The 18,839-nt window shown below is 42.4% G+C and overlaps 1 protein-coding gene across 1 annotated transcript in view; it reads left to right on the forward strand.

Annotated features, from left to right (window-relative positions):
- LOC124777773 (cytoplasmic dynein 2 heavy chain 1) overlaps positions 1-18,839 on the forward strand; it is an 829,086-nt gene that overhangs the window by 559,308 nt on the left and 250,939 nt on the right. Inside the window, exons 47-49 of the mRNA XM_047253283.1 lie at positions 14,583-14,691; positions 17,524-17,689; positions 17,818-18,025. Of these exons, the coding sequence (XP_047109239.1) occupies positions 14,583-14,691; positions 17,524-17,689; positions 17,818-18,025 (483 nt within the window). The remainder of the gene's footprint in view (positions 1-14,582; positions 14,692-17,523; positions 17,690-17,817; positions 18,026-18,839) is intronic.

Below are 18,839 nucleotides of genomic sequence, written 5' to 3' on the forward strand. Positions count from 1 at the left end.
TCTATCGGTGTCGTAAACAGCCCCATCAATCTTACTGGGCTTGGGTGGCGGAACTACACGGTCTGAGTAGGAAATGTCAGTTTCTCACAGACACTCATCATGAGTCTTATGCTGATTCAATGGTTAGGGATGCTATTCTATGGCTTGCTCCTGATAAAGAAGTTCGGCAACATGCCCTACAACTGCCAAACCCATCGTTGTCAGAAGTTCTAAGCATTGCTCAATCCTTTGAAGTAACTCACGCTGCTGGCACGCAAATAGACACGTGGTGTGATGTAGGCGCTGTACAGTCAACTTTCGACACAGACAATTTGCCTGTTTCACAGGAGGACGAAGATGTGGCGGTGGTTCACTCGCGTAAACAACGTCGCGTTGGGCCGCAACGCTCGCAGTGAAAACAGCAACCACAGAAGCAGGTGCATTCCACACTTCCTTCTTGACCACGTTGTTTCGTACAGCATGACAGGGCTGTGTGTCCAAAACGTTGGGCCACGTGTAATTCATGTAGGAAAAAAGGCCACGTTGCTTCTGTGTGTCAGTCCCCTAAAGTTCCTGTCGACGAGAATGAGGCATCGGACATGGATGTTAACTGTGTGCTTTCTCAAACAAATAAGTTGTTTGTTACTGTTCGTGTTCTGCATAAAGACATTCGCATGCAAGTGGACACTGGCTCTGCAGTAACTCTCATTAATTCTTGCACGTATTTGGAGTTGGGCTCCCCTCCCTTGTCTCCAGTTATGCGAAATCTGAGAACTTATAATAAACAGAAAATTCCTATCATTGGCCAGTTTGATGCTTCCACTGCCTACAAGTCTGTTGTTAGGCCCCTCACGTTTTATGTGGTGGATCATGCGGGCACTGAAAACCTGTTCGGTTATGATGCTTTCCAGTTGTTCAGGTTCTCCATTGATGATGATGTGCGCCTCATATCTGAGGATATTCCGTATCAACAGCTGGATGGATTGTGTTCTGAATTTTCGTCCGTGTTCTCTGCTGGTCTGGGTCGTGCCAAGGATTTTGAAGCCCACATTACTCTTAAACCTACAGCTCGCCCTAAGTTTTTCTGGGCACACCCTATTCCGGTGGTGTTGTGTGCACCTGTCATGGCTGAGATAGACAGGTTAACAGCTTCGAGGATTCTCCTTCCTGTTACCTCCAGCGAATGGGCATCGCCAATCGTGGTGGTTTCTAAACCAAACGGGAGTCTGCGATTGTGTGCTGATTTTAAAACCACCATCAACACTCAGAGCCTCATTGACACTTATCCTCTTCCCCATCCTGAGGAGTTATTTACCAAGCTCGCTGGGGGCCAGTTCTTTTCCAAACTTGACTTATCGGAGGCGTACCATCAGTTGCCGTTGGATGCTTCTTCCAAGGAATTTCTCGTCATCAACTCTCCTTGTGGGTTGTATCAGTACCAGCGGTTACCATTTGGCGTCGCTAGCACGCCGGCCATTTTTCAGCGGTTTTTGGAACAGCTCACGGCTTCCGTTCCCGGCTGCATAAATTATCTGGATGACATTGTTGTCACGGGGCCCTCCACTGAGGAGCACCTTTGCAATTTGCGTTCACTGCTTCGGGTTTTGCATTCGGCTGGGTTGAAGTGCAATCTGGACAAGTCACAGTTCTTCCAACCCTCCATTGTGTATCTTGGGTTCCACTTGTTCCATGAGGGTATACATCCTCTACGTCAGCACGTTGCGGCCATTAACGCTCTACCCCGGCCGTCTACGGTCAAAGACCTTCAGGCGTTTCTAGGCAAGATTGCTTATTATCACAAATTCATTCCATCCGCGGCGGCGGTAGCTCATCCTCTGCATCAGCTGTTAAGCAAAAACGTCCCTTTCTGTTGGTCTGACGAGTGTGAGCAGGCTTTTGTCCACTTGAAGGCTCATTTGCAGTCGGCGCCTTGTCTTGCCACATTCTGTCCGGGTCAGCACTTGGTTCTGGCGACTGACGCGTCACAGTATGGCCTAGGGGCTGTTCTTGCCCATCGGTATGAGGATGGGTCATAACGACCCATTGCCTATGCTTCCAAGACCCTCAACGATGCGCAACAGCGTTAATCTCAAATCGAAAAGGAGGCACTCGCTATCATTTATGCTCTAAAAAAGTTCAGCATTTTTTTGTATGGTTCTAAGTTTTACCTCATCACCGACCACAAGCCGCTGGTCTCTCTTTTCAGCCCATCGGCGTTGCTTCCGGATAAGGCAGCTCACCGCCTGCAACGTTAGGCCTTATACTTGTCTCGTTTTACTATGAGATTCACTATCGCCCCATGGCCCAGCACGCCAACGCTGACGCATTGTCGCGATTGCCGATGGGCCCCGATCCGGTTTTCGATCGTGATGAACTACTCTGTTTCCACATTGATGAGGAAGAACGTCATGCGGTCAAGGGTTTTCCACTTACAGGTTCGCAGGTCATGTCGGCTACTGCGCGGGACCCGGTCCTGCGTCAGGTGATCGGTTTTGTTCAACGGGGTTGGCCGGACAGGACCAAGGGCCGGGCATCGGATCCCCTTCACAACTACCATGCCTTGTGCCTTCGTCTGTCTGTTAGTGATGGTGCTGTTCTTCTGGCCACGGATGGCACATCTCCACGGGTCGTGGTGCCAGCCTCTCTTCGCAAAGATGTTCTCAAACTGTTGCATGAAGGCCATTGGGGGATTTCTCGGACTAAGTCCCTGGCCCGCAGGCACGTTTATTGGCCCGCTATTGATTCGGACATCGCCCACATGGTTGCTGCGTGTGGTCAGTGTGCTCAACAACTGGCTGCACCTCGTACAATGCCCTCTCTGTGGCCTGATCCGGCGCGGCCATGGGAACGGGTGCACGCTGACTTTGCCGGCCCCTTCCTCGGTACTTATTGGCTACTGTTGATTGACACCTTCTCAAAGTTTCCATTTGTTGTTCGATGTCCGTCGCCCACCACTGCGGTGACGACGCTGGCTTTGTCCAAAATCTTTGTTCTAGAAGGTCTTCCATCCACGATCGTCACAGACAGTGGCCCTCAGTTCTCTTCACAGGCCTTCCGTGATTTTTGTGCTGGACAAGGGATTCATCATGTTACAGCACCGCCCTTCCATCTGCAATCGATTGGGGAGGTCAAGCGCCTTGTCCACACTTTCAAAAGCCAGATGAAAAAATTCCTTAGTGATTTTTTCACAGACGACACTCTGCTGCAGTTTCTGAGTTCTTATCGCTTCACGCCTCTGGGTGGTCGCAGCCCTGCTGAACTCTTGCATGGCCGCCAACCGCGCACTCTACTGGACCTGCTTCACCCTGTCAGGCCTTGTGCTGTGTCCCCTAGTGCGGGAAAATACCCGGTGGGCACCGACGTGTGGGCACGAGGGTATGGATCTCGCCCTAAATGGATTCCAGGGGTGGTCAAGGCTCTTCGCGGCCGCCGGCTTTGTGAAATACGTACGGACGACGGCATGGTTATTCGCCATTACGACCAGATGCGCCCACGAGTGGTGGCCACGCCGGTGCCACTGCCCCTTCCTTCGCCTCCACCAGCCCGAGAAGCCAGTCCTGTCGCTGCTGCCGCTCTACCGTACGTGTTGATGCAGCCGACATCGCTACCACTTCCGAGTACGCCGGAACCGGCCCCAGTCACGACGCCGCCTTCTCCGGGACCCATCTCACTGGAGCACACCCCCAGGTCCACGACACCTATGGATGCTGCTCCGGAGTTTTCACCCATCATCTCATCCAGGAGGCACGTTCCACACACGAGCTTCTGTCCTGGACATTTTTGACCATACTCTCGTGTCTCTCCGCGGGATCTTCTCGGGGCCTCACAAGAGGCCATGGATGTCTCCGCACTGTCCATGTCTCCAAGGAAGTGAGTGGTTTTTTTTTCAAGGGGGGAAAAGTGTTGTGACAGTCCCACGACATTTAACAGTGCCGCCACGACAGTACGCGCAAACGGCGATAGAGGCGCTCCGCATCTCAGCTGAGCGCGGGAGCACCACCTAGCTACGAATGGCGCTGGCCGCATGTCACGGCACAGCAGTCGAATGAGAGATACTGAGTTGTTATCACGTAACCAGCTATTGTTCATAAGTGAGTGTGTTTGAATATCCACGCAATTATTGGTGATTAAAGGTTATAATAGGATTTTTGTGTAGATAGACTAAATTAGGAGCACATATGGTTGTGCCAGTGGTATTGTAGGGAAATATTATGTGAAATGCATAGTCATACCTTGTTGAGCCATGGCGATAATATGAAGTGTGTCAGACAAAATTGATAGAAGGGAAGGAAGAATGATGTTGATCAATAGTTTAAAAATTGTGTAGAGTGTAGACAGTGGCCGGCCGAAGTGGCCGTGCGGTTAAAGGCGCTGCAGTCTGGAACCACAAGACCGCTACGGTCGCAGGTTCGAATCCTGCCTCGGGCATGGATGTTTGTGATGTCCTTAGGTTAGTTAGGTTTAACTAGTTCTAAGTTCTAGGGGACTAATGACCTCGGCAGTTGAGTCCCATAGTGCTCAGAGCCATTTGAACCATTTTTTTTGTAGACAGTGTGTGGATTTGAATCAAGAGTAGGTGCTGTTGCAGAGGTTGACAGAATTGACAGACCTGTTAAGACCATTCAACTGAACACCAGCAGGTAACCATATTGTGCTGACAATAATAGACAATTTTTCTTATTATACAGAGATGCCCGACAAGCAGGCAGTCACAGTCCCACAAGCAATGGTGAATAGATAGATACTGAAGTTTGTGGTGCCGGGTATGGTAACTACACACCAGGTGACAAACTTCATGCCAGACAAAGTTAAGAGCGAGTCAACTTCACCCTCAGGCTAATGGAGGGACAGAATGAGTTCATCAGACAGTAGAAAGGAAATATGCTTGGTTATTATGTGAATGCACACCATTCAGACTGGAACACATATTTATCCATTGTAGGGAGTGTGTTCAATTCTAAAGTACACACAACCTCAAGATAGTCACCATTCAAGCTGGTGTATAGAAAAAAGAGTCCATCACCGTTAAACATGATTGGATATAAATGAGGCAGGAATAGAGCATCAGTCTGAGAATTTGGAAGACAAGTGAGTGAAATATGGAGAAAAGTACAGTGAATGAATAGAAAGACATTATAGAACCAAGAAGATGCGGTGAAGTGACTGAGAATGTTACTGCAGTATGAAATAGAACAAAAGGTTAGGTTCTTGAGTCCATATAGTCTGAAGGGGAAAATGAAGAGTTTTGTGACACGGTAGCAGGGCCCCTACCAAGTGACTGAGACCATTTCACCGTAAATGTAAAGCTACAATGGCCAACACGGTCATCAACTGTGCATGTTGTGTGTCTAGAGCCATTCAGTGGTGTACCAGAGTGATTCCATGGGCAGTGGAAATGAAAGTGAGGAAACACTCAGGGAAATAGAAATGAGGGGATGAACTACAGAAATACCTCATGCTCAGTACGCATTGAGAAAATGGAAATAATTGATATGTATTGTGCTTTTGTGGTTTTAAGTATTTTTTCTCTGGTGTGTAGTATAGGTTGTTAATGTTGTTTCATATAAGGTTGCATGTTTTTGTTAGGGTAGGATGTATCTATAGTGTATTGAGATGTGGCAGGCTTCTTAGGGGAGTGGAGGTAATACTGGTCCTCAGGTTTCCATGTGTATAAAGGGCCAGAGGAGAAGAGTGCTAGATTTGGCAGTGCTGTAAGTCATAGCCACAGGCAGAACAGGGGCACTTTAGAGTCATCACCTGGATGAAAGAGTTACGTTTTCCAGGCAACAAGACTTAGTGTTATCCAGTACAGATGGTCATTGAGTTTAGTGTAGCGTAGAAAATTTTTGTAGACAGAGTTCTGGAACATTTTGAACAGTCCTAGTACTGGATTTTTTTTTTTTTTTTTTTTTTTAAAAAGAAGTTGTTTTTTGCTGTCAACAGTGTTTCCCCTGTGTCTATCATCCTGTCAGCGCCGATCACTGAGCCCCTCCCCCAACCCTGAGTGCAGTTGCACTCTTCAGAATTCTTACATTTTCTTTAAGTCTCAGGGTACTTCTTCTGTATCATATATCTTACGCAATGTGAATATTCAGCTTGTTTCCTCTTCCCCTTCTGGGTGCTTCACTATTTTGCTGGGCAGTGCAAAAATTAAACATTGAGAAGTATTATCAGTTTAGCATTATGGTAGTGAGGAATGGACTTTTAATGAAAAAGACATTTTATAAAATGAGTGGCTGAGCAGGCAATGCCGCAAGATGGTGTGTCAGAGGTTGTATTGATATCCAACCATGTGTTCTGGGTGCTTCACCTTTTTGACAAGCTATCTAATTTTTATTATTTTAAATCATTGTGCCATTGTCTTCAGCTGATCTAAGTAAAGAAATTCATAAAATGATTCTGTAAGTACAATGTTAATTTATGTGATCTTCTTTGCAATTTGTTGATTTCACACTATTTTAACCCTAATCTAACTGACGTTCAAGCCTATTTTCAAATGTGCTGTATTAAGTTCTTCCATTATTTGTAGGGGCACTTTTATTATTAAAATATAACTAGTTCGCATATGTGCCAGCAACACATGAAATCTGTTTGTAGATGTGCTGAGATGGTTTTACTGATGTGGACTCTCTTGGTCTGACTTCTCTTTCCATTTTGATTTTTCCACTACTCTATGAACTCTTGTGTTGATAAATGTATTAACATAAGTTGAATTAGTGTTTCATTTCTCTAGGATTGTCATTATGAATTTGGTTACAGCATGCTCAAAATTTAAAAATCCCAGGCACAGTTGTAATACATACACACTCCTTCAATCTGTAATTTCATTCATAACTACCAGATGGTCTATTGTGCTGTATACACTTGTAAAGCCTATTTGTTTCTTGCTTGGTGAAAATCCAATGTATATTCTGTAAATTATTTGGAAAGTTACCTTTGTATTACAATTTCTCCACTCTCACTCATTTTTGGTCGACAGATCTAGGCTGTGCCTCATTACATAGGAATATTGTTTTATGTGACCACATGACTGGGCAGCATACTTGAAGGAGGCATGTGGAAATATGTTATGTCACTCTCTGGTGTTGATATTAGATGTTTCAAAACTTGTTCATCATGTTGTTATTAGTGTGTTGTTGCAATTGAAGGTAAATTGTAGTGAGTGCTTTGTTCTGTGGTTTGGAATTTTTAGTAGTTGTCATAGGTATAACAAAGAAATTCAACATTTGTCTGCTGGATGTCACTGTGGGGGATGAGATGACAAGTACACATACGTTTTTGCAACTGTATGGCTTCAGTTGACTGAAGTTGTTTTTTTTATTTTTTATTATTTTTTTTAGGTACATGGAGTTGCTGCATAATTTTGTTTAGTTCTTGTTTATTTTGAATGAGTAAATGTATGATCAATATTTTTTAATGCACATTTGTTGCTGGGTGAGCGGTTTTAGGTGGGAAGGTTGTGTTTTAGATTGATTAGAAGAGATGTTTTTGTTTTTTTTTTTGTTTCCTGGTGTTTTGTTTGTTAATGAATGGTGAATTTTCGACAGATGTTCAGTCTTAGTGTGGAATGAAGTAAAACTGGTATTGTGAGCTGGGTACTTGTGTAGTGCCTCTTCACTTAACAGCCTGAGCACCAAAGCCATAGATTTCACAGTCTTGACACTATCCAAAAATCACCAGGCCTGTAAAAACAGTGGACTCCAATGTTCGCTTCACATGTTTTATTTTCCAAATGTTGTCCATGAGCTTGGCTAGTGGGAGTGGTGCCATGCAGTCTTAGTTACAGTTTGGATTCACATATGACATGAGAAGATGTTGTAGATCTCTCGATCTATTTTCACTGATGATTTCTGTGAGACTTCATTTGTGTTGCAGCATCAGGACAACAATATTCTTTTCAGCAAATAAATTGAATGAAAGCAGTTTGTTAAAAGAGGATGAACATAAGAATGTTCTTGACAAATGTCTGTGTATGCCTTTTGTTGCTGCATTTGTGGCCACTGTTGTTAGGACTGACAGCTGACACTCAGCTGTCTTCACTCCTCAACACAATACCAAGAAAAATTTTTGCAGAGGTTGATTCCATGGATTTGGTGTTTGATTGTTCAAATATGTTTCTAAACAATGAAGAGATTAGAAAACTGAAAACTCAGACAAATCTACACACCTTCCAATAACAGCAAAGAAACATATCAAAAATGAACTGAAACCTCCTTTACTACTTTTTTCATGCCAGCCAGTGATCCTTGGTGAAATCATTGGTTACTTGGACACCATTTTTTGTGTTTTAGAAGGACAAGAATTGTCAATAATTGGATGCCAATCCTGTGATGAGTTGTAGTTTTTGCCACATGTGATGAGTCGTTTGTGGTTTTTCTCAGACTTTATCATGTTTGCATTTTTGTCAGTTCCAAGCAAAACAGGCTCTCAACAACTCATCATTGTCAGTTGTCAGCTGGCTGCTTATTGACAGTGATATGTTGAACAAAAGGTATACTGTTTATTTATACAGATCTTACTCTTCTTGAGATCTTTTTGAGCAGTTGATTCAGGAAGGAGTTGGTTCTGTGTGTAGGCTTACTGTAAGTAGAACTTGTCATAATGGTGTTCCGGAATAAGGACAACATGTTGGTGATGAAATGAAAAGACAAGAGGGATGTTTATTCATTATCTTCAAGGCATATAGCATCATTTAGATCATGTACCAAAATGAATGGCACATAGCCTAATACTGTATCCACTTCAGATATTAGATTATGATGTAAAAATTTAATGTAACTGTATAGACAAAAAATTTACTCTCCAAGTGGTAGCTGGAGATGCTTTTGGAGGCAGTGGCTCCTCTTTCTGGCAGAAATGTGCAAGGGGAAGGAAGAGGTATGAAGGAAAAGGACTATAAAGGTTTATAAAATGGGGAGAGTTTGGAATAGCTGCCCAGAACCCAGGATCAGGGGAGACTTACCAGATGGGATGAGAAGGAAAGACTGATTGTCCCTTTCTTCATTCTCACCCCATTTGGTAGCTCCCCTGACCCGGAATTCTGGGTGACTTGTTCTAAACTCGCCACGTTTCCTAAACCTCTCTCATCCTTTTCCTTCATCCCTCTTCCTTCGCCTTCAATCCTTCTACCCGAAGAAGGATCCACTAGGGACTCCTACAGTGCAACATGGACTCAAAATCATTTTGCAAATGAAATTTTTTTGTGCTATTAAGCGAATGTATGAAGTTCTGTATCAAAAATAGTCCAAAATTGTTAAGGCTTTCGTGGCCACTTGTTGACAAACTGCCTATTGGCTTCTGTCTCGGCTTCTTCGGCCGACGTTCATCTAATGATTTTTCTGACGTTTCGCCAGCACGAGTCGCTGGCAATGCCAATGCTTCACCCTCCATTGCCAGTGGTGAACTGGAGCCGAGCTCGCGGGCGCAGACTATATGTACCTGGCGCGCCAACGTCCGAGGGCTTCTCCGCGGTCATTTCCGGTGCGGTTCTCCTCTTGCAACCTGTGACGGTCATTCGCTGCAGTACGGGAAGCCAGGATCTGTTGACCTTAAGGCTTTCCTCTTTCTTGTTCAAACTGTTCGCGTGTTTTTGTATTTCTACAGCTTCTCTGAACAAGCGCGTGTGATAGTGCTTCTCTACAGCCAGAACTTCCGTGTCGGCGAATTTTATTACGTGGTCGGTCTCATTCAGTGCATGCTCTGCCACGGCCAATTTCTCCACCTGCCCCAACCTGCAATGTCGCTTATGCTCTTTGATCCTGGTGTTGATGGATCGTCCAGTCATTCCGACATAAACTTTTCCGCATGTGCATGGTATACGGTATATTCCCGACATTGCAAGTGGGTCTCTTTTCTCCATCGCCAATCTAAGACACTCTTTGATCTTCCTTGTTGGTTTGAAAATCGTCTTTACACCATGTTTGCGCAATATACGGCCGATTCTGTCCGTCACTCTGGGAATGTATGGCAGAAAGGCCGTACCCAACATTTCTTTTCCTGGTTCCTTACTTCGCCGAGTGTTTGGCTCTGTTACACTTCTAATATAATTTTTGGAGTACCCATTGCTTCTCAGGACAGTTTCCAGGTGTTGCATTTCTCGTTTGAGGTGTTGCGGCTCACATATTCGTCTTGCTCTCATTACGAGTGTACTAATCATGCCTCTTTTCTGGCTCGGGTGGTGGTTTGACAGTTTGTGCAGGTATCGGTCCATGTGTGCCGTCCCTTGTGACCAGCACATCTAGAAATGGCAGTTTCTTGTCCTTTTCTACTTCCATGGCAAATGTTATGTTGGCATGGAGGCTGTTCAAGCGTCTTAGGACATCCACACCACGAAAGTATCATCGACGTACCTGTACCACACCTTAGGTTTGCAAGTCGCCGAGTCCAGTGCCTGTGCTTCGAATTGTTCCATGAAGAAGTTGGCCACCACTGGACTGAGAGGACTACCCATGGCGACGCCTTCCAGCTGTTCGTAGAAATCTCCATTCTACGTGAAATAGCTCATGGTGAGACATGCATGGAAGAACTTTCTGATGTCCTGCGGGAAAATGGAACCGATGTGCTCCAGAGCGTCACTGAGTGGCACTTTCGTAAATAACGAAACAACATCAAAGCTGACCAAGATGTCGTTTGGTGCAAGTTTCAGTTTCTTCAGCTTCTCAATGAAGTGTCCTGAGTCCTTAAGGTATGTGTCGATCTTCCCCACATGTGGCTGGAGCAGAGAGGCCAAGTGTTTTGCCAGTTGATATGTCGGTGATCCAGGAGCGCTAACGATCGGTCTCAGTGGAATGTTGTTCTTATGGATCTTGGGTAATCCATACAGCTGAGGTGGTAGGGCTTCTGTGTTGCGCAGGTTTCTCTGTATGTCCTGCGCTGGAAGGCGTCGCCATGGGTAGTCCTCTCAGTCCAATGGTGGCCAACTTCTTCATGGAACAATTCGAAGCACAGGCACTGGACTCGGCGACTTGCAAACCTAAGGTGTGGTACAGGTACGTCGATGATACTTTCGTGGTGTGGAGCCATGGTGAAGAACAGCTTGGTGATTTCCTAAGACACTTGAACAGCCTCCACGCCAACATAACATTTACCATGGAAGTAGAAAAGGACAAGAAACTGCCATTTCTAGATGTGCTGGTCACAAGGGATGGCGAAAACCTAGGACACAGCGTGTATCGAAAACCGACACACACGGACCTATACCTACACAAACTGTCAAACCACCACCCGAGCCAGAAAAGAGGCATGATTAGTACGCACGTAACAAGAGCAGGACGAATATGTGAGTCGCAACACCTCAAACGAGAAATGCAACACCTGGAAACTGTCCTGAGGAGCAATGGGTACTCCAGAAATTATATTAGAAGTGTAACAGAGCCAAACACTCGGCGAAGTAAGGAACCAGGAAACGAAATGTTGGGTACGGCCTTTCTGCCATACATTCCCAGAGTGATGGACAGAATCAGCCGTATATTGCGCAAACATGGCGTAAAGACAATTTTCAAACCGACAAGGAAGATCAAAGAGTGTCTTAGATCGGCGAAGGAGAAAAAGAGACCCACTTGCAATGTCGGGAATATACCGTATACCATGCACATGCGGAAAAGTTTATGTCGGAATGACTGGACGATCCATCAACACCAGGATCAAAGAGCATAAGCGACATTGCAGGTTGGGGTAGGTGGAGAAATTGGCCGTGGCAGAGCATGCACTGAATGAGACCGACCACGTAATAAAATTCGCCGACACGGAAGTTCTGGCTGTAGAGAAGCACTATCACATGCGCTTGTTCAGAGAAGCTGTAGAAATACAAAAACACGCGAACAGTTTGAACAAGAAAGAGGAAAGCCTTAAGGTCAATGGATCCTGGCTTCCCGTACTGCAGTGAACGACCGTCGCAGGTAGCAAGAGGAGAACCGCACCGGAAATTACCGCGGAGAAGCCCTCGGACGTTGGCGCACCAGGTACATATAGTCTGCACCCGCGAGCTCAGCTCCAGTTCACCACCGGCAATGGAGGGTGAAGCATTGACAATGCCAGCCACTCGTGCTGGCGAAACGTCAGAAAAATCATTAGATGAACGTCGGCCGAAGAACCCGAGACAGAAGCCAATAGGCAGTTTGTCAAAAATAGTCGGCTTATTAGCAGACGAACCTACTGTAGAATTCTGATAACATCATGAGCATTCGCTGTAATTCAAAATTGTGTACAATGTACTTTTTGTTTTGATTATTTTGTAGTTCACTTTTGTCTGTTCTCTTTCCTGAAACACAGCAGCTGCTCACCAAACCTAATTTTAAGTCTTCATTTCTGGTAATTGTTTCTATAATAAAGTCATGTCACCCAATACACAAATAACTTGTAACTGAAATCAGATACACTCATGGTTACAACATCTCTTGTTATAATGTTGAATGCAATTAATAAAACGTATCATGTGCACACATATCCTTACAGCTCAAGATATGCTATGTACCTTAAGTATATTTCACTGTAAATACACATCTGTACATAACTGCAGTCATTTTCTGTGGTGTATTCGAAGTGCATACTTCTGAGAGACTCCTAAGAAAAAATGGACCGTGGCCAGCAGCTGTACACTGGCACCTGTTGGATATAAATTTAATGCTCTTGCCTGCGACACAGAAGAAACTAAAAAATTAGCAACCTTGTATTAGTAAATCAATAATTAAAATGTTATCTAAGTCACCAGAGACTAATGCTGTTCTTCAGAGATGAAGATCTTGTATATCATGATATATTTAATGGTGTAGTGAATGTATTGTGAAAATTACTATTTACGGCTTCTGATCCACTCAACTTTGATTCTGAAAAGATATCTGAATCTCCATGTGGAAGTAGCAGCTATGACTGTGAGCACCTGGCTGAAATTATTGCATCTTAAATCTGTGATATTTTCCTATTCAGGAAATTCATATTGGATATTGAATCCTGTCAGGTCGTCACAAGTCACAATTATTAAATTTTATTTTGCATATTATGTCAATTTATATTTATGTGATTAATGTGTGTTGTCACAGTGTGCAACTTGGATGATAAAATTCTTCTGACAGGGGACAAATTTCTGCTGGAGTTTGGAGTGCTACATATGAGTGGGTTAAGTATGTTGTGATAAAGCAAAAATATGTATGATGATTCCTGCACATTTGAAAATAATACTAATATTCATAAGTATAGCACAAGGAAAAAAGCATACCCCAATATCCACAATGTAGCCTTACACTTGCTCAGAAAGGAGCAAAGAATGCAGCCATAAAAATGTTTGGCCATCTCCATTGTGAACTGAAAACAATGGCAGATAATGAGAGTTCTAAGAAAAAATTGAAATCATTTCTACTTGACTACTCCTCCTACTTTGTGTATTTCTGAATAGATTATATCTGTATGTTGTTGGGTTGCATTTTTTATCTGATTTTACTGTTGATTAAGATAAAAAGGGACCAGTTATATAAATGGGCAGTAAGTAACCCTGGTTTCAAAGAGAAAATGTATGTTACTTGTAAATCCCTGAAACATTTCACATCATAGAGAGATGCTACATATATGAACTGACTAAAACACGATAACAAAAATAATCAACTGACTAAAACACACTAACAAAAATAATCAACTTTTGAGAATATAATTGGATAGGTAAAAAATCTTAACAGTAACCATGGCAAAAGAAAAATATAAAAGTTAAAGAAATGGGCAAGGTTTTGGAGCCAGTGATTTCTCCTTCTGGCAGATGTGTTGAAGGGGAAGGAAGAAGGATGAAGGAAAAGGAATGTGGTGAGGTTTAGGAAATGGAGAAAATTATGGAAAAGTTGCCCAGAACCCTGGCCCAGGGGAGACTTACCAGATGGGATGGGAAGGAAAAACTGATTGTTGGGGACTGCACCAGATTTGATTTGAAAACCTGAGAGCTTAAAGGCAGAAGATAGGATAATAATCTAGATAAGGATTACTGATAAAACCATGTGCAGTAGTTAATAAGAGCAGAAAGCAAAGTACATTACATTTATTTATTATGTGTGGTGGTGGGAGGGCAGGCAGGTCACAAAACAAAAGATATAGAAAATTCAAAGGGAATGAAGAAAGGAATAGTCACTGAAAGAAAAGGTTGAGACTGAACAAAGTAACGTAAACTAATGTCAGGTGGTTGCTCCACCTTGGTAGTTCTGGGAAACTGGTGTTGGTGGGAGAACCCAGGCAGCATGTGCGGTGAAACAGGTCATGACTTTCTTGTTGTAGACCGTAGAGCATGCAGAGAGTCTCATTGGTGTAAGTAATGTGACACACACTGTCCTACTTGGACAATAGCTTTTGGTATCTGCTGCTCTTATAGCCGATTAAGGGCCTACAATTCTCATTAAGTATTCACGAGAGTATTTAAATTCCATTGTCTTATTTTATTTCCTTTTCCAAATACTTAGTTCACTCATGATGTTGTTTTAAATAACTTCTATGTAACTGTATTTTATGGTAAATATGAGATGTGGACCTTGATTTCTCCTAATAGTAAATGGATTTTTTTTAAAAAAATGCAGTTTATTACTGGATGGGCTCAGCAATGTGTCTAAACTTCTCTGTCCTTTGTCTTTCAGGTCCCTGGTCTTTATACTCGTGACGAGCTTGAAGCTGTTGTCTCTTCGTTGAGAGATGTTGCAGCCCAGGAGAACTATGTGGGAACTACATCTGCCTTTTTTGCTCAGAGTATGACAGTAAAAGTCATTCATTATATTATTTTCATATTTAATTCCTTATGCTGATATTCAAAATAAATGCATCACCCACTTTCAGATATCTTAATTACTAGAGGTAATTAACTACTATAATAACAATAATTTCATGTGACTCATGTCCTAGTGCAAGTTTTTCATGTGGTGCCTACCTCATTGACTTGCACATTTGTAATCTACCTTAGTTACCAATAATTTTTGTTGATGTCTCCAGAAAAACACAGCTAATAAGGTGTAGCATATCCATAAAAACATAAGCTGTAATCTATATCATCTCCATGTAAATACAATTAATAATGTGTATCTATATCCCAATGCCCATGAACTGAATGAAAGCAGTCTAAGACCTGCACTTGCAGATGTAAATACAATAGTGCACACGTAAAACATCTTGAAACCTCGTTGGTACCAGTGGCTGCCTCCAATAACAAATGTTACTCAGAGCATTGTAGCATGACAACAGGCATAGAAAACTGAGGTAATTCCTCAATTTAAAAACCCCTTCCATCAGCTTCAGAGCAATGGATAGACAATAAAATTAAAAAACATAGAATTGAAAGTTTATGCTTTACAGTTTCTGATGTACCACTCTTTCGAGATTCTGCTATGAATTTTAAATCTAATGTTAGAGAGCTGCCAACATTGGTTTTGAGATCTTCCTGTTAGAGAAAGGAGAGTGTAATGGTAAAAGACAGATTACATCATCAAAATACACACAACAAAAGACCTTTTGCATTACCCCAATTTCCAGAACTTCTGAAGATAGATGTTGATTGTGGATATTGTATCACAGACACAGTCCCTTTGACTATTCAGAGATGTTACTAAATCCGCCCAAAAATGTAAACAACCATTCATGAGCAGCAGTTATTAGACAGATGGGTGCAGCAACCAATCTGTTCTAGTCATTCCACCAGGAAGAAGGTGCACGGCTCATGTTGTCCGTAGTTCAACGATGCCTAGACGGTCAATACCACAGTTCAATTGCATCCGCGTTGTTACTTTGTGCCAGGAAGGGCTCTCAACAAGGGAAGTGTCCAGGCATCTCGGAGTGAACCAAAACAATGTTGTTCGGACGTGGAGGAGCTACATAGTGACAGGAACTGTCAATGACATGCCTCGAAGGAAGAATGATGTTTCTCTAGGGCATTCAGTTTACCAGAAACCCACTCACACTGATTTGTACCTGCAAGCATCGAGTTGCCATCACCCATTGCAAACCATGAGTTTGCTTAAAACACTTGTTCATAGAGCTCATACTGTCTCAGATATAGATAGCTTACCTCAAAAACTCGCCCATCTAAAGACAGTATTCAGCAAAAATGGGTATTCCATCCAGCAGATTAACAGGGCACTAACAGTTAAAACTAAGTAGCAGGAAGTGAATAAAGAGGAGAACATGCCGGAACAATCTTTAGCTTTTCTCCCTTTCGTTGGCAACACTTTGTTTAAAATAGCAAGAATCCTCCGAAAATTTCAGGTAAAAGTGGTTTTCCGCCCACCATCGAAGATTGCAGACCTTGTGGGATCAGTTAAGGACAATCTGTTACTACGAAAGTCTGGAATTTACAAGATACCGTGCCAGTGTGGTATGGCTTACATAGGTCAAACCACACGCACCGTGAAAGAATGCTGCACTGAACATCAACGTTACACCCACCTTTTGCAGTCAAGCAAGTCCACTATTGCTGAACATTGTATTTCTACTGGACATTCAACAGATTATGAGAAAACAATGATTTTGTCCAAAGCAACGTCTTTCTGGGACTCCATTATTAAAGAATCCATAGAAATACCACTGGCAGAAAATCTGTTAAACCGTGACAGTGGCTACCAGCTGGACAGCGCATGGAATCCCATCATCTCCACGATTTGCTCTAATTGAAGACGACAGACTGTGTCGACGGCCGCGGCAAACAGCAACGCACAGGGTGACAGTTCTGCTATTCCACCAGTGAGCGCGCTGCCGGCGGGCAGTGTGGTTCATCTATCAAGTTTTCGACGCAGTTACAGTACGCTATATATTGTGGAATGGAGGACGTTTTCGCCAGTCTGCAACGGCCCACCTGACGATGACTGGCAAGTGTCCAGTTGAAATATTGTGCGAAGTATTGAACGACGACTGGGTGCAAGCCCGTAATTTGTTTGAACAGTCAATTTGCCGGGAAAATTTTAAAATTCAAATCAGACCACTGAAATGTTTGCTGGATTCCTAGAGGTGATAACAGACTGATTGTCATGTGACTTAATACAAGGTGGGTTGATGGCATTGGGAAACATGCAGCAGTAACATAGTTGTAGACTGTAATTCACTGCAAAATCTAGAGTAGCATATTGATATCATAGCAATTATATTAGCAGAACTAACAATAAATGGAGCTCACACAGTACCTGTAGATGGAAAATGAGCCATTTTTATGTATGCTAATCTTTGTGCTACAGAGCTATGTATCATCTGAGACTGAGGGACTTGTAGTGAAGGGTAATGACTTGTGTACTTTGAAACCTATTATAAAGCTGTGGCATGGCTCCTTCCAGCTGCAGATGCACCATGCAGTGATTCTAACATATCTTCATGTTTTGGGCATCACTCTGATGCAAGAGTTCCTCTCCAGGAAGAGGACCAAGCATTTTACATTGATCGTAATATTTGACTATCACAACACTATCTTTTCCTTTTTCTCCATGATTTTATTTTAGGCTAACTGGTGGTGATAGCACAATTTCTTCAAACATCCTTCATATGTCCAGTGAAATAACATGTACTCTTTGTGAAGTGATTAAGTTATTTTGATAATGTTTCCAGGAGTCCAGAGAAATCTCCATGTGGTGTTAATGATGGATATTATGAATCCATCATTTTCACGAATCTTTGAAAGCAATCCTGCCTTACACAAAAAGTGTAGCATTTTGTGGCTTGAAAGCTGGAGTAGGCAAAGCTTACGAGCCATTCCTCAAATGTTGCTTTCCAGGTAGGTTGCCACTCTTAATTTTAAATAAACAAATAATTTTTAACTGAATAAAAAACATTATATTGTGTATTGCAATTCCTCTGAGCGTAAGTATATGTAAAAAAAATTATTGTGTTTTATTTGATCAGGGATGAAAAATTTGAATCAGTTGATACAAGAGGCACTCAGACAAACAGTGGAATTGATGAAAAACTTCTGAATGGTTTTGCAGCTATTCATGAACAAGCTTCAGAAAAACTGAAAACACCCATGCGCTACCTTCATTTTGTTCAAACATTTCTTCAGATCTATAACAAAAAATATTCTTCCAGTGTCCAACAACAGGAAAGATTGAAGGTGAGTACTGTTCTCTTAAGAATAATTTTAATTTTCTGTATACAGAAGTTTGCATTATCATCTATTTCAGCTGAAAAAGGTAACACAAAAATGAATATTACAACTCTTGATTGCACATGTAATTGAGTCTACCCAAACTGACACAGACTGTAATGTATAGATCTTTTATGAATATTGTCATTGTTAACAGTTCTGAATACATGTCTCAAGTGAATGGGATGGATAGCAAAAGTCCTGTCAAAATGCATAAAGACCATAAGTCACATACTGCCTCTTCCTTTAATATAATTTTTTTCATTTCTTTAAAAAATGGCAGACCTCTTTCACCTCTCTGTTATGTATTGAGCTGTAAGATTTATTTACATTAAGACACTATGACGATGAATGGTTGGATTAATGGCTTTACAGATGCTTTTATTAAAAAAAATTGTAAGTATGTGAAATCATTAGAATTGTAGTCTGATTATTTGGGTACATATATAGTAATGCACAGAGGCATCAAGGGTGCAACCAGCCCTTCTCTTCCATGGTAGTAGTAGTAGTTTTAGTCAGCTGTACATCACTTTTATGCTGTGTTTTGATATGCCTTGGTTTTAAAACAATGAAAATAATGTAATTTATAGATACAGGCATTTACATACTTGAAGGTCTCATTTGACAAGGATGAAATAGATAAGTTGGTTGTGGCTTTAATAGTAGGAACCGTCCCGCCATATGCCTGAAGTAATTCGAAGCAGCCAAGGAAAACGTAACTAAAGATGGCTGAGTGAAGATTGTGGAATGTCTGTTTAAAACAGTACTACCTAATTCAGTT

The sequence above is a fragment of the Schistocerca piceifrons genome, chromosome 2 (assembly GCF_021461385.2).
Source record: "Schistocerca piceifrons isolate TAMUIC-IGC-003096 chromosome 2, iqSchPice1.1, whole genome shotgun sequence".
Classification (NCBI taxonomy): Eukaryota; Metazoa; Arthropoda; class Insecta; order Orthoptera; family Acrididae; genus Schistocerca; species Schistocerca piceifrons.